General features: G+C 36.8%; 1 protein-coding gene across 2 annotated transcripts in view; it reads right to left on the bottom strand.

The window, feature by feature from the left end:
• LOC145671542 (dipeptidase 1-like) overlaps positions 1-26,703 on the bottom strand; it is a 718,611-nt gene that overhangs the window by 106,023 nt on the left and 585,885 nt on the right. For both annotated transcript variants that reach the window (XM_081740732.1, XM_081740737.1), the window contains one exon: positions 22,177-22,246. In XM_081740732.1, coding sequence (XP_081596858.1) covers positions 22,177-22,246 — 70 coding nt within the window. The remainder of the gene's footprint in view (positions 1-22,176; positions 22,247-26,703) is intronic.

The following is a 26,703-nucleotide window of genomic DNA, read 5'->3' as shown; positions in this document are numbered from 1 at the left end:
TATTTTAAAAACTTAACCTTAATTCAAAATGGCGGATTTCAAGATGGCCGCCGTCAGGTATACTGTTACTATATGACTTCTCTCTAGTCCTAATATGTACCCATATATTTGTTATTAACCTGTTCGTCGTTACAGGAGGTCTTACAGAGCTTTTACCTCCAACTGTATGAAGACTGTTCCGTACTTCCATGTGATGTTCTGGTAGCTGTATCTCCTAAACCCCTGGAGCTTCGCACCTACAACTTCACTGAAATACTAACCACATTTAGTACTACTTTCTCATATGTGTCTCAGTCAGCAACTCGATTCACCCAAACGTAAGGTTTACTTGTTAGTTTCCTGGCTTTCTTCCCAGGGGGGGGGGGAAGGGATGGTAGGTATCCAGCATTTCTTATAAGTACCTTATTTGAAATATGTAAAACAGTAACAAGTGGACAACACAATACACACACATCTTCTTATCTTCAGTTTTAATTGCTGATTTCAATTACAATTAACAATTACAATTAACAATTACAAGTTTCAATTGTCAATTGCAATTAACAATTAAATGTTTCAATTGCACCCTTTGCAATTGACAATTAACAATTAAAAGTTTCAATTGCCTTGTGACCAATTAACAATTAACAATTGACGAAAATTTAATTGCAAATTTTATGATTGAATTCAATTGCAATTGAAATTAATTGTCAATTACAAATTGAAATCAATTGCAATTGAAATCAATTGCAATTGATTTTCAGAGCAATTACTTTCAATTGATTGATCAATTGCAATTGATTTCAATTGATTTTGCCCAACACTGGCGGGAGGAGCATGTGTCTAGTGGTTGCCGATTGCAGAGTCATCCACAATGTGACTCTGTGTCACATGTTTCAGTGTCACAGTAATTAACTAAATTTGAGAAGACGGGCACATTCGTGGACATACGTCGTAGCGGTTCAAACTCACTGGCCCTTTTTCCTTCCCCATTTTGAACCGGTACATGAAAATGCTATTTTCTGCATGTTTGCCTGCGCCGATTTTGAAAATTCCTTTACTAATCGATTTCTCTCGCCGAGTACTACAAGAATCAGTTAAAATCTCGCGCGCCCTTTTTTCTTCCCCATTTTGAACCGGTACATGAAAATGCGATTTTCTTTCTGTTTGCTTGCGCCGATTTTGAAAATTCCTTCACTAATCGATTTCTGTCGTCGAATACTACCAGAATCAGTTAAAACATCGCGGTCCTTTTTTCTTCCCCATTTTGAACCGGTACATGAAAATACGATTTTCTCCATGTTTGCCTGCGCCGATTTTGAAAATTCTTTCAGTAATCGATTTCTGTCGTCGAATACTACCAGAATCAGTTAAAACATCGCGGTCCTTTTTTCTTCCCCATTTTGAACCGGTACATGAAAATACGATTTTCTCCATGTTTGCCTGCGCCGATTTTGAAAATTCTTTCAGTAATCAATTTCTGTCGTCGAATACTACCAGAATCAGTTAAAATATCGCGGTCCTTTTTTCTTCCCCATTTTGAACCGGTACATGAAAATACGATTTTCTCCATGTTTGCCTGCGCCGATTTTGAAAATTCTTTCAGTAATCGATTTCTGTCGTCGAATACTACCAGAATCAGTTAAAATATCGCGGTCCTTTTTTCTTCCCCATTTTGAACCGGTACATGAGAATACGATTTTCTCCATGTTTGCCTGCGCCGATTTTGAAAATTCTTTCAGTAATAGATTTCTGTCGTCGAGTACTACAAGAATCGGTTAAAATCTCGCGGGCACTTTTTTCTTTCCCAATATTTTTGTATATTTTGAATGTATTCAAGTACGGAACAAAAGTATTTAATTAATTCCCTTAGTAGGCTTCTCAACTTAATATTTTTCAACTTAAATTTTATTTATTTTAATTATTTAGTTTATTGTGACTCAATATTTAATTGCAATCGTTCATTGGGGAGAAGGGTGGCCATTCTCAAATATATAAATATATTATTCTTAAAATTTATGTGTTCTCATATTGTTAGTTTCTTCCACTATACCTGGAAATTGCAAAATTAATACCTGGAAAACCTGGAAAATTCAGGGAAATTGAGTTCCATATTTATGTATGAACCCTGCTATTTACAGGTTTTTCGAATAGGGAGAACTGTACAAAAGGGTGTTTTGGTAATGGTATAACAGTAGGTTTCTGGGGGTGTTGTTCGAAATGAAATGAAATCTTTAAGTTTTACGTCCCACTATTATGCTGGCTAGGCTAAAGATGTCGGGGGTGTTGTTCGGTGGGGGTCAATGTTGCCAATTTTGGGAAAAGTCGCTAAATCAGGAGAATTCGACCTCCACGATAGCGTAGGGTGACCATAAAATTTTCAGTTGTGGCAACCCTAGACTTTTAGGTCTACCTTTGTTCTTATCAGTGCCTTGATATCAAAAAATGAAATCTTTGAGTTTTACGTCGCACGGTTATGCCGGTTAGGCTAAAGGAGACGGTGATTATGAGAGATGAGTGAAAAGGTGGAATGAAGAATGAGGGAGGAAACGGGAGAACCCCGAGAAAACCCACGAGCACGGTGTTTGTCCACCACAAAGTTCACTTGGCGGGGGCTGGGATCGAACCCGGGACTCCAAGCACCAGAGGTGAACGCTCTACCACTGAGCCACCGCGCCCCCTGCATTGATATCAGTTTCCCCCAGTTGTTACAGAGCGGGCACTTATGAAAAAGGAAAGACACGTTGAAGTTTGTTCAACACACAAACTGCTAAAGCCTATGCTGCCTTTCGAGCAGTACTGCGAACTATAGAGTATGTTTAATATAGGGAATTTCAGTTAAATTTTTGCTTCTTTGTTGTTATTAATTATAATTACTTTTAAAAGGAGTAAAGGTACTGGGTTTGTTATTTACTTCTTTCATTTGCATAAAACGGGACGAATACTATTTTTTTCCATCTACTAACGGGACAGCCGGGACACGCCCCTAAAATGGGACTGTCCCGGTCGAAACGGGACGTATGGTCGCTCTACGATAGCGACAATTTTTTTTTCCGATTGGAGACTTTTTTTCGGTGATTTTTAAATGACGATTTAGTTACTTGCACATTTAGCGACCTTTTGCTGCAAACAAAATGTTCATCTGTAGAGAAGCGTTATTAGTTCAAAACAGTTTTTACGTTCTTTTTTTCTGTTTGTTTGTTTTAATCAGCGCAAGTGATGAGTTTGGAAATACAGCGTACTCACTGCCCCACAATCCTGCATTGTTATGTTACCCTTGCCCTTTAACGAAGAACAACTACAAACTTGATGTCCTTTAGTTCGCAATTTCCGTTGAGACACACACGTAATACATCATTACCGATAGCAACAAGATTAGCTATAAATGCGTGAATAAAGGCGAAGTGGGTGTTTGTTATATTTGTCCTTTGGGGTCTTTTAATTATTCTGCATTTTTTTTTTTTTTTTACAAAAAATTGCTTAACGTAAGTACTGTAGTGTTAATTCTTTCGCAACTATTTTGACTCCACAATATGAACAAAAGTACCCGAAACAATCTGAAATGACCCCTGAATTCAAGGATTGGTTGCACTCTGTTTACAAAGATGTGAGTAGAACCAGCGGCGCAAATCTGTCTTCAACATTGGGGGGGAAGGGTAAGACCGTTACCATACTTTTTTTTTTTTTTTTTTTTTGCGATGTCCAAAATACTTATGAAGTTGAAAAACAATGTTGTGGAGGATCAGAGTTGTCTTCAGCGTTGGGAGGCTGCAGATTTGAGTCTTATTCTGGGAAACGTCTATTTTATCTCACGTTCCTTTGTAGCAATCGGACAAAAATCATCAAATTTCTCCCAAAAAACACATTTCAAATCGGATTATTGGGGAGAAGTCCCCCTCAGTTCCAAGATTGGAGGGGACATGTATCCGTCATCCCCCCCAGGGATTTGCGCCAGTGAGTAGAACATATCGTTTAGTTTACATCTACAACTTTAAAACAATGCTTATAGACAATGAATTTCTCGATTATTTTTTATAGCGACTTTTCACCCAAAATTGGAGTCGTCACCTCTCGTTTCGCAAACTTATTGTCAACATTTTGGCAACACTGGTTGCGGGAAGAGCCGAAATGAAATGAAATCTGAGTTTTACGTCTCACGGTTATACCGGTTAGGCTAAAGGAGACGGTGATGATGAGTAATGAATGAAATGGTGGAATGAAGAAAGTGGGAGGAAACGGGAGAACCCCGAGGAAACCCACGCACACGGTGTTTGTCCACCACAAAGTTCATTTGGCGGGGGCTGGGATCGAACCCGGGACCCTAAGCACCAGAGGTGAACGCTCTACCACTGAGCCACCGCGGCCCTAAGAGATTATGAATCACAAACATAGTCACTTTCAATTTTGTAATATATATATATATATATATATATATATATATATATATATAGCATCACTGACTGATAACTAAAATGCTTGGATTGTATATATAAAAGTCGCCCCCTGCCCGGACTCGGAATTGAACAATTGCATCTGTAAAGCAGTGCGGAGTTGATTTTAACGCTCTTTTCAGCAGCAAGGCTGTATGAGACTCGGACCTACAGATTAACGTGGAATTCGAACCACATAAGCTCCAACTGGGAATAGAACCCGGGTGCCCCACGCCAAAGGCGTGTACACTAATCACTTAGCCACGAGGAACTCATCTGTAAGGCAGTGTAAGCAACAACAACAACAACAAACACTGGATGTTTGCGCAACTGAGGATTAAAACATTCTCAATGGAGTATGAGAAATAGTAAATGTCAATCAAAGTGTACTTTTGCTTATTCATTACTTCGTTAATACTTAATTCCTTCTAGAAATAGTGAAACAATACTATGAAGAAACACTAATTAAACTAATAACTATTAACGTTGTATTTCTTACCACACCACGAAAGTAATATACCGTTTTTACCAGCCATAGAATTTGAACCTAGTACTATACTGCATTAGTCACGCCGTAACGAAAGGTGAAATTCAAACCCCTGGCACTCGTAGCTGTTGAAGCTGTTGTAGCTATATCACGTGGCCTGCGTTGGTACTCCTCAACATAAATACGTCACAGCCCAAAGCCAGGAAACATCACAGACAGAAGACAGGGGCACAAGCAGTGCCTGACACTTCACGAACTCAAACCTGCCAAGATTCAACTCAACATAACCTTCAATTACGTTCTAGAAACCAAACCAACGCTAAGGCACCAACTCACCAACTTCCTATATGAAAGCACAAGAAAAAAAATTCTAACTTTTTGGTTCCAAAGTGATGACATAACAATGATACTAAAAAAGGTTTTAATTCTCAGTAACCTAAACATTGATTAACTAGGGGACATAACAAGCAAAAATAAATAAATAAATAAAAACAAAATCAAATTAAATTAAAAAATAAAAACCTGACAAGTAAGCTCTCCCTGACTACTTTATTTTTTAAAAAAATCCGTGAGGCTGTAAAATATGTCAATATCTTCGTAAAATATATATATTTCAATGTAAACAAGTTCTTTAAACAAAAGAAAGCTCTGTAGTAGAGCGCTTACCTCTGACCCGTTAGGTCCCTGGTTCGATTCCTGCTCCCGACAAATAGGCTTTTGGTGAACACTGTAGGTATGGTTATTCTTAACACTTTCCAGTTTCCTTACATTTTCTTGATTCCACCATTATCATGTATCTCATCGTCACCTTCTCACTTACATTTATGTACAATCATGGGGCGTTAAACTAAAAGAAAAAAAATCTTGCAAATATCCTAGTAAAAATGAGTTTTCTAGACTACACAAGTGGCCCCGCGTAGCGTAGTCGCTAACGCTCTCGCCTTCGGTGCGAACGGTCCCGGGTTCCATCCCGGTGGGGGAACTCGGTCGAAAAAGTATCAAAAGATTTTAAGTCCAGCCATCCTGAATGAGGTTTCCTTGGGTTTTCCTCATTCACAGCAGGCAAATGCCGGAGTGGTACCTAACATATAGGTCCCAGGCCGTTTTCTTCCTTCCCAAATCCTTTCTTCCTTTCCTTTCCCCGGATAGTGTGCTCACCGAGGGAAGCCATCCCTCATGTGTGACGGACTAACAAGGCCATTGATGCCGAAAGCCCAGAAATCTAAATCCTAAATCTTCACTACAGAAGGAAATTTTCGCGCTGGAAACGGTTTCTTAGCAATTATGATAAGCAGTCCTGTAGTAACTCTGCACCAAGTACTAAATCGTCACATATAAAACGGAATGAATAAACACATAACATTCATTTTCATACCTTGAAACGCAAAATGTTTCAAAACATTAATATTCAAAGATTTCTCAAAATTCAGATTCACCCATTCCATTCTCCTCAATCATTAACGAGTTACAATAGTAAGAATTGTAGTCATAAACTATATTACTTACTTAGTACTATATTAAAGCAAGTTACACTAAAAGAATATATAATTAATGGAATATTTAACTAAAGTAATAGTTAACTATTGCACTTACCCAGGCTTTTGTTTCCTTCCTCTCTTCTTTTCCGTTTGTAAACAACCTCGTTTCGCAAGCAAAAGACGGTAGTTCAATGACGTCAGCCATTTCGAAAGAAACAGTGTCTATAGGCGGTCTGGATCTCACACACAGATGGACGTATATAACATATAGCTGAAGTATTTAACATACGTATACGTATGTAAAATACAGAAGATTGTTAGATGTCAGACATCCTGCAGAGACATGATGTAATATCTAAGCGGGTAAAAGACAGTACCTGTGTAGTATATGGATAAAGTACGCTCCGTACAGATTTCCTTAGTAAACATAACGAATCCTTGTATTTGTACAATATACCGCTGTCCGGATAATGAATTTTTCTCAGTGTACCAACAATTTCAATTAAGGATATTCCATAGGTTTGTTTGTTTACCTGTATTGCATGATTTGATCAGTAACTTTTACTTAACTCATTGCCTTTAAATGAAAATTTTGATTGCAAGTTCCTATTGCATCATTGATGTTTTTCTGCTAACAAAAGCCATATAGAGTTTTGCTCAATCGTAGATCTATCTTCTCATCCAACTCTAGTTCTTCAATGTTGTAATTAAGTAGGCCAATGTAAGAAAATATTCTGGTTCTGTTCCCAGAATGGGGCAACGTTCTTTGGATTGTTGAAAAGCTTGCCATTAAGAACAGAGAAATCTTTCAGGTCTTTAGATATAGATGTATGGAGACGAGTTAATAAAATATTATCGTCATCTAGGCACGTAGCCAGCCCAAAAATTTGGGGGGGGGGGCGGTCGAAGTTTGGGGGGGCGATCCAACCACATTATAGTTCATCACCATATTATAGTTCACTTTTAAGCCCACCGTGAAAAAAATTAGGAGGGGCCAGTAAAAATTTAGGGGAGGCCCGGCCCCCTTAGACCCCCCTGGATACTGTCGTCGTCCATAATTTTCAAGAAATGCATCTCTTTCAAGGCACTGGCACTTTCTAGAAATAGCACAGCTACTTCACAAGTAATGCTTTCTCCAATAGAAGCATATTTAAGGTTTGGTGCTGGCACTAGCTTTTTGTCTTTAGCCCAATGCAGTGCTTGAGTGTTCAATATAAGTGAAGTTAAATTGGGACTTTCTTTTATAGAATAGAAGAAATTCCGAAGTTACTTGAGGCTTGATAATCTAATTCTACCATCTTTAAGTTTGATCCAAAATCTTTCAAATAATTTTTTTATGCACTGTTTAGTGGCTTCGGAGTTAGATCACCTTGCTGATGGACCTCCACACGGCGTAACTTCCGTTGGGAAAGGTGAATTTAGTAGGGTTCTCATACTGTTTAAGCATTCTTTTCAAACGTTTATTAACCTCTATCCGTAATTCTTGTAGGCTGTCAATATTTGTAACTAACATATTAAACCCTTCATTGCTAACATTTGTAAACGACAATTTGAGCATTCGCAGTGTATGGCAAAGCTTTGTTTTGTAACACACAATAGAGGCATTTATGATTACGATTGTGAGATTTGGGACAAGGTTTTTTCGTTACTTCTCATATCTAAAGTAAATGCTTCATCAGCTGTCGTTTCGTCGTCAGTTAGTGATCCTTCTCCGCCATATTCCCAACTTTTGAGTCAACAATTTGACCCTGTTGTCAGTTACTCCGCCATAGATTTTCAGAACCTGAAGAAAAGTACAGATTTGTCCTATTACAATTAGTAAATCATTATTACAATTATTCTTAAGGTGTAGATGCGTTAACGAATTCCTATTATTTCCCACTATTTTAGATATCAATGAAATCTTCTGTTCTTCCAACCCACTACTCATTTCATCTTCTTCTTTGTCAGCCAATGGAAGCATCACTTATTTAATGTTCGTTATATTTTCAACAATTTGAAGAAGTTTTACTAAGTATTTATCCGAAATATCACCACTTAATTTACAATTCATTCCTTGTGTCATCAATACTTGATAAGTTAAATAGAAACGATCAAATGAGTCTTCATCAAAATGACCAAGATAGTCTAAAAAAGAAGCATCTGGACAAGAGCACAGTGTGTGATCCATAATTTCTGAGCGTATAGTACACGGAGTATGTTGAAAGTATTGCCTCAGCTCTTCCTTTGTGCTATCATTTTCCATTACGTCGCAGAAATTTGTAATTTGAGTAAAAAATTCTTTGTATATAATATGAGTACAAAATAGATTCAAGTTTCCGTATCTGTCGATTTTTGATATAAATCACTTTATCAGCCTCTTCATCCATTTCTGTCAGAATGATTGGAAGTTTTAAGCTGTACCTGAATGAGCCTAAGGTCGAGCAAATCGGTGTGTGTTTTGTTGACAAATATATAGACCAAGGATCTTATAAAATAGAGGATCTGCACTTACAACAAAATCCTAAAGCCATACATAACAGTTTCGCCACCCCTATTCTGCCCACTCCGCCCAATAGGATCGCCATGTTTTGAGCCAACAATCATGGCGGAAACGAAAGTAGCCTATCAGACGATGGCAGAAACGAGAGTAGCCAATCAGACGTACCGATGCTCAGTTGTTTTCTGGCTTCATCGATTTAATAGGATGAAGATACATATGGGCAGATCCTCTATTTATAACATCCTTGATATAGACAATATTTTTCTACTTTTATTAAACGAATTTCTATGGTGTCAAGTTATTAAATTGTTGCTATTTTTTTAACAATAATTCATTATCATGTACTTTCAGGCAAATTTTGATGATAAATATGTATTTACGTATTAACCCTTTCCCCTCGAATGCGGCAAGAGCCCCGACATTCAAGATTTTCCTTTCCGCTCGTATGTCGGGGCTACCCCGCACTAATTTTGACGCTTTAATTACTCGCATGTCGACAGAGCCCCGCTTGTATGTTTTAGTCGATAACTTCTGCCATCTTTTGGACGTCTATTCAACTCCTTACTCGGCTGTTCCTGCCACAGTTTTCTACAAATGAAAAGCGATATACAAATGTAAACAAACACCAAAGATGGTTAGGTTTGTGAGACACGAAGATATACAAAGTGTTTTGGAAGCATCAGATACCGATTTCAGTAATAGTGGTAGCGAATATTTAGATAATGATAGTTTGAGTGAAGAAAGTAGTGGTGATAAATCTTCCGATTCCAATGAAAAAAAGACCAAGTAACAGGTGATGTGTTGACAAGGGACAATTGGACTCCCTATGGTAATAATGATGCAGATTTTCCAAAAATACCCTTCACAGCAAATTCCGGGTATAAACCGCCAGTTGTTGGAAGGCCAACTACAGAAACTGAATTTTTCAAATTATTTTTTAGTGACACTTTGCTTGAGGAATTTACAAATGACACAAACAGGTATGCTAAGTCTAAGACAGAAATGCCAGTACAAAAAAGGCCCATTTCGTCCAGTTGGCATGGCATGACAGTTCCTGAACTGAAGGCATTTTTGGCTGTAATACTAAATATGGCACTAAATCCTAAACCAAACATACAGGATTACTTTCCAGAGGAATGGTTGGACAAATGTTCATTTTATAAGGACACTTTCAACCACGATAGATTTTTCAATTTTTTTGGGTTGCTTCCCTTGTGCTCCCCAGCACCCCAGATTCAACAAGGTGTTCGTGCAAGGGGTTCGAAGATAAAAAACATTGTGGAACATCTTGACAACAAGTTTAGGGAATTTTTTGTGCCAGGACGAAATGTAAGCATTGATGAAAGTACAGTGGGGTTCAAAGCGAGAATAGTTTTTAAATGCTACAACTCCAACCAAACGGGGCTACGAGTATTTATATTGGCCGACTCAAGTACTGGGTATATCTCAAATTAAATCCGAGATGTACAGCTTACTGTGTCAAAACAAAATCGAGCGGAAAGGGTTAAACTACCAACCAATAAGGCTCTAGCCAGCAACTTGTTCTGGAGGAAGTAACGATTTTTTCAGCGGGTAGGCCTTTTTACATATTACAAGCAAACCAATTCTTCTTTCAGACTATGAAAGCATTTAACTCAACATACATAAGTATATACATATATATTACACAAATACATACGTACATATTATCAATTAGTTTCATATCAATAAACTGAAATCAAATGCTGTTTACTGATATAAATTCGATTTTTTTGTGAACCCACACTTTGTGTAATAGTATGAAGTATTGTGAATTTTCATTCTTATTTTATGTTCAAATTTAACGTTGCACGAATTTTCATTAAATAATAACATAGTAATTGAGAGATAGAAATACTTCTGAATAAATATTGTGTTCCTTACCTAAGAAAGATCCCCTCTAATTCTTTACCGGTGGGTAATGTACCAAAAATGGCCGAAACGTTGCCACGTTGAACGGTGATACTTATCTCCCGATATAAGTGAAATACGATGGCCTACTTCATTCATAAAATTACATCCTTCTTGACCCCATGCATAAAGCTAACCAAGAAAGTTTTGTCGCTTTTTGTGGAAGTCTGTGTTTAATTGGCCTCACATTGTGAGTTGATTGCGAATGGAGATAATATGAAGGTCAGTTGTTGGTGTGGGTATATCCAACATACTACCTAGTTGTGGCAGTTCAGTTACACCGTGAACTTCCGTAAGGACAGAGTGAACATGGGACCTACACAGAGCGTCATAAGGGCATGTATGCTGCACGAGTTCAAACTGGGATCAAACGCCGCTGCAGCGGGGCGGAAGATAAGACATAGGTGTGTCGTGACTAGCGGACAGTGCAGCAGTGGTTTAACAAGTTTGAGGACGGTGACGAAACATTCGAAGACGCACCACATGCCGAAAGATTAACACATGTATAAAATGAAGATCTTCAGGCAACAATTGAGGCGAACAGTGGCCAGCTATGTGATGAACTGGGACTACAATTCAGTGTGAGGGGAGAAACAATTCGGCAGCACCTCCATCAACTTGGGAAGCACTACAAGTTGGATCGATGGGTCCCACATGATTTGACTCCGGGTCAGAAGGCAATGCGAACAGACACCTGTTTCTTTACTGTCTTGTCTGAGGAAGGAGCCATTTCTGTACAGGGTGTTGACATGTGATGAAAAGTGGGTCCTGTGCGAAGATCCATGACATCATCATCATCGGTTAGCACCCTAAGAACCGGTTCCAAAACAGCCGAAACTAGCACTGCACCAGAAGAATTTCCTCCTGTATGTTTGTTGGACTCCTCGCGGCATCATGCATCGGGAACTGCTACCAGCTAGTCAGAGCATCAATGCAACTGTCTACTGTCAGCAATTGAGCCGTGTTCAAGGAAAAAACTCAAAACTCTGGAGCCTGAATCGCTTACAGGACAACGCTAAGCCCCACGTGGATAGGATGACCCAGGACACCATTCTACGCTTTGGATGGAAATCACCATTGCATCAGTCATACTCCCCGGACATTGCCTCGTCCGATTATCATCTGTTCCATTTCTTGGACAATCACCTTAGAGGACGCCAGTTCAAATCTCTAGTAGAGGTGCAAAATGCACTTGATACCTTCTTCGCTTCACGGCCCACCATGTTCTACCGCGATGGACTTCATGGCCTTCCAGAGCGTTGCTAAAAGGTCGTCGATGCTGATGGGTACTAGTTTTGATCTTCCAGGTACGTCTTAGGTGGTATATCGATGTTCGAAGGTGGTGGGTGAAAAAGTGACAAAACTTTCTTGGTTACCTTTATACCAATTGACTCGATGGCAATTGAAACAAACCAACATTTATCAAGGAGATTAATATCTTTATTCCTTACTTATAATTTAAATTATGGAAGGTACACCCTCTAACGGAAAAATATAGCAAGGAGCACGCGAGAAAGTTGATTTGGAGTTTAACGTCCCTTTCAGCAGCGAGGCTATATGAGACGAGACCTACTGATTAACGTAGAATCCGAACCACATGAGCTCTCGCCGGAATCGAACCTGGGTCTCCCACGCCAAAGGCGCGTACGCTAACCGCTTGGCCACGAAGGAGCTCCAGTACGCGAGAAAAGGTTGAATACCATTAGTATAACACAATGTAGATCTACAATAGGTTACTGAAATCTACACACGTTTAGGCCTACTAAAATAAAACAGCCATGACGCATGCGTATTTAGTATATAAGATATAAAAGATTTTTTTTAACGCTCTACCACTGGAAACATCGTATGGGAGGAATTTTAAACAAATGACATCCCAAGGGCTTGTGCTATTGCTCATATGAGGAATTAAAGTATACAATTTATGGATGCTCGAATCAGATATACACATTGTTAAAGCGCTAGAGAGAAAGGGAGATCCAGATAAAGAGAGAGAGAGAGAGAGAAGGAGAGAACATAAAGGAAAAGATGGTAAAAGCAATTAAGCGAAAATGCAAGTGTGGAAGGAATTAATGTAATGGAAGAGTGTACAGCAATAACTTGTATCCCATATGGTTAGTTTCTTCTGTGTACCATATTGTAAATCCCAGCGCAATATTTAAAACCAATATTGAGAAAAGGAAATAAAGGGCAGCGTATAGAACGCTACCCTGGTTTCTTTTAAAGCATCTTCAAATATATATATATATATATATATATATATATATATATATACACGGTAAATCAAAGTGACTATGTTTGTGACTTCAAACCTCTTCAACCGCTCGACCGATCTCGATTAAATTTTCATCATAAATGAGGTTAGGGCCTGGGATGATTTTTATCATTTCAGTTTGACGGTACAACTTAGGGGGGGGGGGTGATATTAAAAATGATCGAAAATAACCGATATTAGTGTAGAATAAATAGTTTCCGGCGTCACTGAGATGAAGAGTGACATTTCCGATCCCATTTAAATGCAAATTTAGCCCTGCAAATTGGGGGAGCGGGACAGAGATATATAAAAATGATTAAAAATGACCGATATTAGTGTCGAATCAATAGTTTTCGGGGTTGCTGAGAGGAACAATCCAAATTCACCGCTTTATGTTCTAAACGTATTCTCCCCGATATTCGGCTAGTATACATATCCAGAATTGAAATATTCATATAGGGAGATAGTATACCTCGTATCTAGTACTCTAAATATTTACACTAATACTTCTCGTATTTACACAATACAAATGGCCGATAAATTTAAACTTCACAGTGCACCTTTAACAATAAAATTAAAATTAATCTTGAGTAAACTGTAGCGGTCAACAGCTGTATCAATGCTCAATTTTAACGTAACCTATCCGAAGTTTGTCGTGGTTGAGTTGAGTTCATTTTAGTTTAGCGTCTCTTTCAGCAGCGAGGCTATATGGGGCGTGGAATGAGAACTACACCGCTTCTCGCCAAGAAACGAACCCGGGTCTCCCACGCCACAGGCGTGTGCGAGCCACGAGGGAGCTCATGTGTCGTGTCGTTAGTCGAAAACGGTTGTGAACCACTGTCTTTATTCAGTCGTTTCAAATACAATGGCCAAAATATTAATAAAGTGTCACAAATTAAAGCACAATTTCCATCTTGGACTTTAAAAAAATAACTTTTCTTTCAAATCTGTTCCCTTACTGGATTATATAGTAGAAACTAACGTCAATTGCCTACCCGCTTTGCTAGGTTAAAATAGAAAAAAGTTAATAACATGTTCCGTTAGTCAGTTAATTTTTACTATTACTGAAGCGGTCTAATATCGGCCATTTTTCGATCATTTTTATACATCTCTCCTCCCTCAATTTGCGGAGATGAATTTGGATTTTAGCGGCATCGGAAGTGTTACTCTTCATCTCAGCGACCCCGAAAACTATGGGTTCGACACTAATATCGGTCATTTTCGATCATTTATATATATATATATCCTTCACCTCCCCTATGTTGTACCGTCAAAGTGAAATGATAAAAGCAATCCCGGCCCAAATCTCATTTATGTTGAAAGTTTTACCGAGATCGGTCTTCTGGTTCAAAAGTTATTAACTCACAAACATGGTTCCTTTCATTTTTATTTATATAGATAGATTTCCAGCTAATGGAAGCCATATTTAGGTATTAAACTCTCTATCCGACAATGTGCAACTTTCTCCCTTATATTTCAAGGCTTCCGTTTTGTAAACATTCCACGATATTTTCTCTTTTAACTGTTGTTTTGTTTCTAAATTAATTCAAGATTAAATGGTTTTTGTAATTGTTTCCATGTGTTCTTACACGCTTCCACACTTAACTTCTCTCATCACTATAAACCCTCTCTATCTCTTGTTATTTTAAAGCCAATTGGCTCTTCGCGTAGATACGAAACGAAAACGTTATTAAATGCTTGTGTGTCCTAAGCCCACACACGGACTAATAACAGCTAAGAGTAGAGCGATTATTGACGTGTACGACCACACGCAGTTGCGCATTATTTCGTGGAATATGATTGGAGAGCTGCTGTCATTGTCAAGAAATTGATTCTGTTTTCTCCCATCCTTGAAAAGCGTTTGTTTCAGAGAGCAGAATGTGTATCTTATGTAGGACGTGTGACAGGGGAAATACCCTTGACAACGAAAAAGGAGCGTTTTCGGCCTCGAAACACAAAGTCTCTTGGGGGAGAAAATGTGACGACCTCCAACTTAGCAGAGTAGCCTTGTAGCAAAGCTAGCAAGATCCTTGATGGATTACCTGAACTTAAAACGAGCGAGTTTTGACCTCGAATCACACTTCTCTGACCTTGTTTTCAACGGCACGAAGTTTACGAGGGAGTTTATTTTAGATCAATCTCTCGCGGACTGGATAACACAGGAAGCTGGCACTGACCTCAATGCTTACAGGATTCTCGTCGGAAACAGGGTTGCCAATGTGAATTTCTGTTTTTTTTTTTTAAACAGATAAATCAATGAATTTGTTGAAGCTATTAGAACAATGTTGCCAGGTTAGACAATAGTATAAATGAGTACCAAATAGATGGGAAAATATTTACTTATCTTTCAATTAAAGCACTTAATGAGAGCACTTTATTTTTAAATTTTTCTTTTTTTTTTCTTTTCTAAAGAAGGATGACAATCACAATATTTCAGAAACATTTAAGAGGTTAATGTTCAAATTTTACCCTAAAACAAATTGGAATTAATAACTACGAGATTATCAGTGACTCTTCTTTTCTTATGTTTTGTTCCTATAATGTATTCAGGCCCGTAGATAAGGGTGGCCAGAGGCATTTTAACCCTTCTGAATTCACCTTCAGACGATTTTAAAATGTTCAGTAGTTTGTTTACATAAATGTATATTCTAAAACTAAGCAGTTAGGACAATTAAGTGATATCATGCCACTCAACCCCTTCAAAATATCTCGGCCCCCTGTTTTAGTGTTCTGGCTACGGACTGATTGCATTGTATTGTATTTTTTTGGGGTTGATGATGAAAGAATTTATGGAATGAGAGTGTAGGAGACAACCAGAAAGCCCTGATTAAACCCACAAACACGATGTCTACCACAAACTCATAATGAAATGAATGGTTTAAAGGCAATATATAAACATCTACGCCATTAGCGGGATTCGAACCCGTGACGAAAAGGTCCTGCAATCATCACCCTTATGTTTACAACATTCGACCATGTCAGCTGGGTTAAGTGTTTCCGATTCATTCACTTATGAGATGAGTGGCATAATCAGTAAGATGGAAGTAGTCCAAGCTCTCGACTGGAAGACTCCAGTTCGATCTCCAGTTATAAGGCTGGTGCAACCATCATTGCGCAAGTAGTAAAATTACAACAGGTTAATGTTTCATATTAGACTTCATTATGAACTGTATTACAATATGTAGTTTTTCTTTGTAACCTAAGGCTTAGTTATGCCAGAGTGTGGTGCATACTAGTGCTATATATATATATAACACTATCCTCCTACTGCTATTATCCTGCTTTATTCAAATATCAGACAGGACGTATTAATTTTCAATTTTCGAATATTTGTTCGTTATTCGAAAGATTGTTTGAGTAATTAATCCATTATCCGAACATTTTTTTGAAATAATCTATATTCGAATGACTGTTTGAATTATTATCCATTACTAGCATATAGGAGACCGGGGCTTGTTGTGACAGGGGCAGGTTGTGACATTTATATTTATATTAAAAGTGCAAACAATATTCACGACCTGGCGACGCTGATTGACGCCTACAGTGACGAATTCACAGTCTATTGTTTCCCATCAGTGTGAGTCGCGCAGAGCAAAGAAGAAAGTTGGTTTTGTGGAGGTCTTGATCTTTTTTTCAAGGTAAGTTTGATTTCTGTTTTCTTCAATATAAAATAGTTGGAAATATTAATGGTATTTTCTAAAAACTAAAGCAACTATAATACGCATGTAAACGGTTTTGTTTGTTGGTAAAGTAAAACCGAAATACTGAATTGCCAATAAAAGCAAAAAATACCCATTGGGGCTAGTTGTGACAAACTGCTAGGGGTAAATTGTGACAAATGTCACAAATGACCCCGCAGAAAACCAGATAATGGAAGTTTATTGTCTAATTAATTTTATTAATTTTACATAAGGGATATTATTAATGTTTTGTTAAGAAGTGGACACGTTATTAGTATTGGGAAGAAATTTCCGATTTCTAACGTATAAAATCATTAGCACGCTGTTGATTGTATATGCATCAATGTTTGCAGATTCAGACTGGTTTCTTTTGCATATGTCTCTTGTGGGTGAATGTACTCAAGGAATCCCGGGTTCGATTCCCGGTGGAGACACAAATTGTTCGGAACCCACCTTAGTTGTAGGTCCCTCCTTAGGATGTCCTCACCATCCCATGGGAAAGAAAGACAAACCGCCATCGGTTCATCTTGCCCAGAGACTTTGAATCAAAGACTGGCCTTTGGACAGAACACCACATCATCATTAACAACAATAACAACATCCTTTTGCATGTAGTTTGCAGCAATTTGAATTTGCATTTTAATGTTTGCTTCAATCTTTCTCGTTGCAGATGGTACGAACATATAAGAGAAAGAGAAAGGCCAGATACAAATTGAAGTGCACATAGATGCAGCACGAGCATACCACGAAAACAAGGGATCTTTAAAACAAGTGCAGCACAATATGAGGTTAATAGACAGTCACTGTACAGATTCTACAAGGAGCAGTTTGTTGTAGGTAATTAGAACCTAGATCTCATCTTGATTTACATGGAGAAGAGATTTGACCGACTTCGATTTCATGGTAAAGGTCCTACTGGAAGTATTGCAGGAAGTAATCCATCAGGTTGGATGACAGGAGACCTGTTTGTGCAATTCATGGAGCAGCATTTTGTCAAACATACAGACAGTTCTCTTCAACATCGTGTCCTTTTGTTGTTTGATAACCATGAATCTCATATCTCAGTGCAGGTAATCAATTATGGCAAGAAAAATTGTGTTATTCTCCGGTCATTCCCATCTCACACGTCCCATAAGCTGCAACCCCTGGACAGAGGAGTATATTCTTCATTTAAAAAGTTAGTTGCAAATGGAATGGATGCATGGTTGTCCATTTAGTATCTATGACATTCCGACTATTGTGAAAACGGCATTTCCTCTTAGTGTAAATCCATCTAATATTCCTAATGCATTCAGAATAATTGGTATATATCCCTTTAAAAGAGACATTTTTACAGATGATGAATTTTTGGCACCACAGGTAACTGATCGTCACATTGAAGATGATGACCACATTATAAAGTTAGCCCTAGGACGTACTTCGCTAGCACATCACTCAACTTCAACAGCATCCTCAACGAAACTTTCAGGTCATAATAAAGAACAAGGACCAACTAGCATTATACCAGAAGTGAATTCAGAACTCCCAGCTTTACCTATGAAGAAAACAAACCAGCCTTATCCAGCAACAAACCGTAAATAATCTGAAACCTTATTGACTGTTGACAATAGACCTTCTACAAGTAAAGAAAAACCACAATTGTCGTCTATGCAAAAAATGCCTTAAGACGAAACGTCCAGAAATGACAGTAATCCTCATCATGTTAGTCCTAGCGCCCTTCGTCCGTTACCAAAATCTAGACCCAGGGAATCTAAACGAGGAAGGAAGAAACAAGTGTCCGCTGTACTCACTGATACTCCAGTTAAAGAAGCATTAGAAGCAGAAGCAGGAGCAAGACATGAAAAGTCTCCGAAGAAGGGTACAAGCCGTAATATTCTGAACAACTGTATGAAAAAAGGGGGATATCAAAACGTAAAAGTGATAGTGACGATGATAGTGAAGATAATTGTTTTTGTCTTGTGTGTCTGGAACCATTTTCTAATTCCAAACCCAGAGAGTCGTGGGTTCAATGTGTTGACTGTAACCAGTGGTCACACGAAGCGTGCACAGAAGGTAATCCTATGTATGTATGCCACAACTGCAACTCAGACGATGATAGGGGTCTATGTAGTCAAGGTTTGCACCATAAATCATTTCTGAAAGAAATTGTGATTCTATTATAAAACTGAGCATTAGGAAGGAAGTATTGTTGGCGCATTTAACTGTGTACGATAACGATAATTTAGAAAGAGTATTCAAACGAAAAATTGAAAGTAGTTTCTTTATGTATGCAAAATATTTTTGTTAGGAAACATTACCTTTACGTTATGTTTAGCACAATTTATATGTATTAAAATTACTTTAGCGAGATCTGGCACATTTCTTTCTGTCACAACCTATCCCAGCAAGGGGCATGTTATGACAAAACATTTGTGTTTGTTTTTTCTATTGTATTGTTCTTGCAATGTAAAATACAGATGCAGAAAAAATTATGGAAGTAATCTAATGTCCAAACTTTATTTTAAGACAAAATTTTCTAACATTTAATAGAAATGAGATCTTAGAAAAATTAAAAACTGATTTTTGTCACAACAAGCCCCGGTCTCATCTACGAGTACATTACCCGCTTCGCTGGGTTGAGATAAATAATTTAAATGTACACTAATAGTGACCATTTTCGATCATTTTTATATATCTCTTTCTCCCCTGCCCCAAAGTGGCGGGGCTGATTTTGGATTTAAACCGGATTGGAAATGTCACTGTTCATCTGAACGATCCCAAAAACTATGGATTAAATACTAATATTGGTCATTTTCGATCATTTTATTATCTCCCCTCTTCCAAGTGGAGGGGCTGAATTTGTTTTTAAACGGGATCGGAAGTATCACTCTTCATCTCAGCAACTCTAAAGCTACGGATCAGACACTAATATCAGCCATTTTTGATCATTTTTATGTATCTCCTCCTCCTCCTCTTCCATGTTGCGGGTCACGGCATCGGCATTGTCACAAGTCATCTCAGTGACCCCGGAAACTGTGGATTCGACACTAATATGGGTTATTTGTGATCGGTTTTATGTATTTCCCTTTCCCCCTCCCCCAAGAGCAGGAAGACAGGTATCGGAAGTGTCACCGTTCATCTCAGCGACCCCGAAAATGTGGATTATGCATTAATATCGGTCATTTTCGATCATTTTTAAATATCTCTTCCTCCCTCTCCCCGAAGTTTCGGGTTCAATTTGAATTTAAACGGGATCGAAAGTATTGCTGTTCCTCTAAGCGACCCAGAAAACTGTAAATTCAGCACTGATAGTGGCCATTTCCGATCATTTATATATATATATCTTTCTTCCCCTCCCTCAAGTGGCGGGGCTGATTTTGGATTTCAATCGGATCGAAAATGTCACTGTTCATTTGAATGATCCAGAAAACAGGATTAGACACTAATATTGGTCATTTTCTATCATTATTATATATAGCTCCCCTCTCCCTCCTCCGTGCTACGGCACACGGCATCAGAATTGTCACTATTAATCTCAGCTACTACTAAAACTATGAATTCGAAACTAATATTAGTCATTTTCGATCATTTTTAAATGTTTATCGTCCTCCCCTACATTGTACCCCCTCCTCAACGATCAGGGCTGAGCTTGGATTGAAACAGCATCAGAAGTGTCACTGTTCCCCTTATCTACCCAGGAAACTAGGTATTCAACACTAATATTGGTCATTTTTGATCATTTTTAAATTTCTCTTCCCCTCTCCCTACCCTACGTTGAATTGTCAAAGTGAATAGGGTAAGGTGATCCCTGCCCCCAAAGTCATGTATGGTGAAAATGTGATTGAGATCGGTCGGATGGTTCAAGAGTGATGAAGTCACAAAGTCATTTATATTATATTATATATATATATATATATATATATATATATATATATATATATATATATATATATATATATATATATATATATATATATCCACCTCCCCTCTCCTAGGTTGCCTCGTCAAAGTGAAACGATAAAAAACACTCGAGGCCCAATACTCATATATGTTGAAAATTTAATCGAGATTAGTTGGGTGGTTCAAAAGCTATTAGGTTTATACGTCACCCTCTCCACCCCCTCCCCTAAGATCTATCGTTAAAATGAAATTTCAAAAATGTTTCCAGACCCGAACCTCATGTATCTTGAAAATTTGATTGAGATCGGTCAGATAGTTCGACAGTTATTAAGTTACAAAAATAGTCACTTTCATTCTTATATAAATTGATTTATATATATATATCTCCTTCCTTCTTCTCCCCTACGTTGTTCCGTCAAATTTAATCATAAAAACAATCCCAGGTCTGAACCTCATTTATGTTGAAAATTTGATTGAGATCTGTTGAGTGGTTCAGGAGTTATCAAGTTTTATGTTTTTTTACCCCTCCTTGTGCTCCCCCTCCCCTCAGTTCTACTATCAAAGTGAATACCCTAAAACCAGCTCAGCATTGAATCTCATGCATGTTAGAAATTTGATCGAGGTCGGGCGGGCGGTTCAGGAGATTTAGTCACATAGTGATTTTCAATTATATATATAATTGAGGAACTACATAATTTATACGGTCTACCCAACATTGTTAGGGTCGTCAAGTCTAGGAGGCTTAGGTGGACGGGTCATGTAGCTAGAATGGAAGAAAGTAGAAACGCTTTCAAAGTCTTGACTGGTAGACCCATAGGAAAACGATCATTAGGAAGACCTAGGCGCAGATGGGAGGATAATATTAAGATGGATCTCGCAGAGATTGGAATACAAAGTAGAAACTGGATCCAATTAGCTAAGAATAGAAGTCAGTGGAGAGCTTTTGTGAACGCGGCATTGAACCTCCGGCTTCTATAGGCCATCGTTTATATATATATATATATATATATATATATATATATATATATATATATATATATATATATATATATATATATATATATATATATATATATATATTAGATTTAATTGTTCGAATAATTATCCGTTATATAATTAATTGTTTGAATCTTACTAAATTGTCATCATTTCTCTAAATAATTGTGCGAGTAATTATCGGTTGTCTGATTAATTGCTTGTAATTATCCATTACCTGATAATTGTTCAAATAATTACCCATTATTTAAATAAATTGTTCGAATAATTATAAAGTGTTCGAATAATTATAAAGTGTTCGAATAATGATTTTTTGTCACGAACATCCGAATAATCCATTATTCCATTATCGTTCGAACATTGAACTATACGAATTTTAACGCCACTAGCACGACATGGAGATTTCGACAACATGGAATCTTAACCTTCACACCCGCCCATGGCATAATCTTGTTCTTTTCCGAGTAGGGATTATATGTTTCTGTTTAAGCACAGAATTTGAAAATGAAACATAAATAACGCCAGCTTGAAATAATAATAATAATAATAATAATTTTAAAGATAAATGTGCATTTTACTTACCTTTCCAAACCCAGTTAATCCACCATGCTCTGGCTTCCTTCCAGGGTTGTCCACCAATGAGCAATCTGCCCTGGCAAAGAATAAGAAATACACATCCTTACAAGTTTTGATCTGTTGAGACATCAATCGATTTATTATAATACGTACATTTTTAGCAACAAACCTCTAAATTAATTGATTGCATTATTTTGGTTTCGCTTTCTATACTACACCGCTGCTTTCTTAAATATACAAACATAATTAAACATATTACAAAGTTCTGTACACACACATACTGTGAATACGTGTTTTAAAGATTTGTGAATAAATATTGGTAAACGAAAGAAGAAAACCACATCTATTGGAAGAAACGAAGAGGACACGGAGAACCACGAAGGACTCCGACAACCCCTCCACAGGTTCTCCCTCCAAAGAATGGCTATAAAAGAGCGCTTCGAGACTAAGAAAACATCAATGTCTTGTACTGATCATAACCAACAATACCTACTCTTGGGGCCGCTTTAGGCTAAGGAAACACCGATCCCATCTGAGGTTGCTTTGGACTAGGGCCATTCTATCAACCCGAAGCAACACAGTGTACCGAGGGGGCCGTTTTATCCATACTGAAAGCACTTATACTAAAGTAATTACAGATTTAGAAAAGATACTAATATAATAACTTTATATATATAAAGTTTATATAATAATTATAGACTTTATGTAATAATTATAGACGACATATTGTAACAAAAGGTGAAGGGCTAATAATGCCTTCACACGTTGTTTCCAACACCTATTTACTTCTCGAATTTGCCTTATAACTTTTCTCGATTAATGTGTTTCTACTCAAACAAGATGAGATTGAACCATGGTTACTTTTTTTTTTTTTTTTTTTTTTTTTTAATCAACCTCTGTTAAATCAGCAGAGTCAAAATCTGTGAGAGAACGAAACCAGGATTAGACAAAGCTGTTTATCGGACGTCGCTCATCAACACGCCAATAGACAGACTCCCTCACAGTGATGCCAACCTGGAACTTTATAAAATCCCATCTCGAAAGTCAGAAATTACCCTTTTTGCTCTTACATTTCCCACGCACTATACTAATTTAAAACATCAAAATTTATAATATATATATAAATTAAAACTACTATATCAAGTACATTTTAAATATTTGAGTGAATTATTCGTTATTTACAATCTTGTAAATTTTTAATAAACATTTTCCTTAATTGAAAGAGTATATTGAAATTGTTGATGAAAAAGAGCATATTTTGTTGTTAGAATTTATTATTTCCATTACGTTTTAATGACATAATGTTCTATTGAATATAATTAACCTAGATCATCTTCATTCTCCAATTAATCCATGTGACATTTTAGAAATTTGCTGTTTCTCGTTTGGTAATTTGCAAGTTTCCGTTTATGATTAAAAAAACTCGAGAATACAATTTACAGTCTTGTTCCTTGTTTTTTGAAATTCACATGTTCCAATATATATTACTTCCACACTAACATGCGCTTTCTTATAAAATCTGACATCAAACAGTGATTTGGCGTTTATTCAGACGTCATTAGCCTACCTACGTTCCGATCATAGAGAATTTTGTTGCCATCTGTGAAATAAATTTATGAAAATTCCCATATATGCTGCAAATTTTGCTGAAAATTCCATTTATCCCTATTCAAGAAATTAATGTCAAAAAATACCATAATATGGGATTTCTCCCACCAGTTGATATCACTGCTCTCTCGTTTAATTATTGCGGAGTTGCGAACGTGAAAATATACTCGTGCTTCTCTGGTGGCTTAACGGAGGTTGAATAATAGTAATAATAATAAACGGCTTGTAGAATCTACTATTCAATAAATATTCCAGTTGTTTGATTTATTTGCTTGGTTTATGTGGTTTGAAACCTTCACAACGAGAGTTAAGAGTCTTCATCCCGGCGAAATTAGAATACCGCTAATTTTACAGTAATTATGTGATATCTTCAAATAGATAAAACATAATTGAAATATGGAACAAGAGTGTCCTAGACAATATAATTTTGCGTGAGGTACCGTTATCATAAGTCACCTAGTGACTTTCCGTTTTAAGCTGTTTAGAAACGCGAAAATAAATGCCGATTTTCAAAATGGTTCGAATTCGAAAGCAGATAAGTGAGTCGTGATAACGGTATCTCATGTAAAATAATATTGTCTTGGGCGCTCTTGTTCCACATTTCGATTATCTTTTATCTATTTGAAGATATCACATAATTACTGTAAAATTAGCGGTATTTTAATTTCGCCGGGATGAAGACTCTTAAATATTCTTCAAAGGTTCCCTGGTAATATGTCGTGTGGTTCTAATTTTAGTACCAACGATCGTTCTGCTGATAATGTCAGTTGACACGTAACTCTGACCGATACAAACTGTGAGAAACCTGATGATAAGAGCAACGGATTGACTGTCAATATCAAAACGTGAATTACACTACGTAGAAGGCAAGAATTGTTTCAAGAATGTCAATTTACCTTTTTTTTTAAAGTTAAATGTATCTGCTCAAGGCCCAGACTGCAATTATGAGTCGTCAACTTATAATTGTAAGCGGGATCTGAACTACTCATCCGTGCTCTCCAACTGAAAATTGAATCCAAGTCTTCCAAAAGGTTATTTTGTTTTACAACTATTAACTGGTGTAATATTATAATTAAATTTCGTCATATTTACAACTATTTCTCTTAAATTTAATTGAGCTTTGGTAAATCCTAACATTTTGTTCTTCCTTTCTTATAAATGTAATCAGGGAAACATGAACATTACAAATTGTTTGAGATAAATATTGAGACACACAGGAAACATTTCTACTGAAACAAAGTTTACAAACAAACTTTTCAAGTTATTATTAGACTCAAGAAATCAATACGAGTAAGACACACCAAATTGTTTCATTTAGACTATATACGTTATACTTGAAAAACTGTATTTTACATTTTACTCCTACAAGGCCAGTTATTTTTCTTGAACATTTTAACCAATCCCGTTTATTTTATTTCTTTCATATATCTTGACTAATTATGTTTTGAGCAATTTAACCAATTTTGTTAATTTTGTTTCTTTTTTATTACTAGATTAATTGTTTTGAGCAATTTAACCAACCTTGTTTATTTTGTGTCTTTTATAATACTCCTAGGTTATTTTTCGAACAATTTAACCAACCTTGTTTGTTTTGTGTCTTTTATAATGCTCCTAGTTTAATTATGTTTTGAACAATTTAACCAACCTTGTTTATTTTGTGTCTTTTATAATACTCCTAGATTAATTATTTTTCGAGCAATTTAACCAATCTTGTTTATTTTGTGTCTTTTATAATGCTCCTAGTTTAATTATGTTTTGAACAATTTAACCAACTTTGTTTATTTTGTATCTTTTACAATACTCCTAGATTAATTATATTTTGTGCAATTTAACCAATCTTGTTTATTTTGTGTCTTTTATAATACTCCTAGGTTAATTATTTTCGGAACAATTTAACCAACCTTGTTTGTTTTGTGTCTTTTATAATGCTCCTAGTTTAATTATGTTTTGAACAACTTAACCAATCTTGTTCATTTTGTGTCTTTTGTAATACTTCTAGATTATGTTTTGAGCAATTAAACCAATCTTGTTTATCTCGTTTCTTTTATAATAGTACTAGACCAATTATATTTTGAGCAAATGAATCAATCTTGTTATTTTTTATATTACTAGGTTAATTATGTTTTCATCAATTTAACCGAACTGATTTTGCACCTTTCCTAATAGCTTACTACTTGACTATTCTTTTCTTGAGCAATTTAACCAAATGTGTTCTGCTTACAATCTATTGTCTTGATTTGTTTACAATACTACTAGATTAGTCACCTTTCTTGAGCAATTAAAAAAAGCTTATTTTCTTTATCAATACTATTTATTCAACACTACTAGACTATTTAGATTTCTTATATAATTATATCAAATTTGTTTGTTTTAGGAGTAAAGAGGAAGTGGTTGGAGTCAGAAAGAGCAATACAAGCAGACTGAGATTGAGATTAGATGCATGATGAATGTCCTTATGAAAGTCAAATCTTGAGTTATCTCCGACTGCTTTGTCGCGCCTTGTTTACCGGGAACTCTTGACTGGCAGCGATGGTCTCTCAGTAAGCTGATGCGCTGACAGCATTTCAATCAACGCCCGTCAACACACCTCTAAACCCCTTCGTCTCTTTCATCTGTTGTCTTTTGAGAGGGACAGCTGTGAGTGAACACTACACGAACAGAATTTGTAAATGTATGTCATCCTTTGCGAGTGATGAGGCCTTTCAGGTCCCCACACTCCACTTTAAATTCTTCTTCTGTGTCTATTCATGATAGAGCATGGTATACTAGCAAGTCAAAATGTTTGGTCCCGAGAACGTTCTTTTTTCTCGAATGTTTTAAGATCTTTTGTTATATCAGGTTCCTCTATTGTACAGTAATTCAATGTTGATATTTGACTATAGAATCAAGACTTTTCAGAGATTGTAACCAATGATCTTGAAAGAG

The sequence above is a fragment of the Thermobia domestica genome, chromosome 2 (genome assembly GCF_964235325.1).
Source record: "Thermobia domestica chromosome 2, izTheDome1.hap1.1, whole genome shotgun sequence".
Classification (NCBI taxonomy): Eukaryota; Metazoa; Arthropoda; class Insecta; order Zygentoma; family Lepismatidae; genus Thermobia; species Thermobia domestica.
This window is presented reverse-complemented; position numbering and strand designations above follow the sequence as displayed.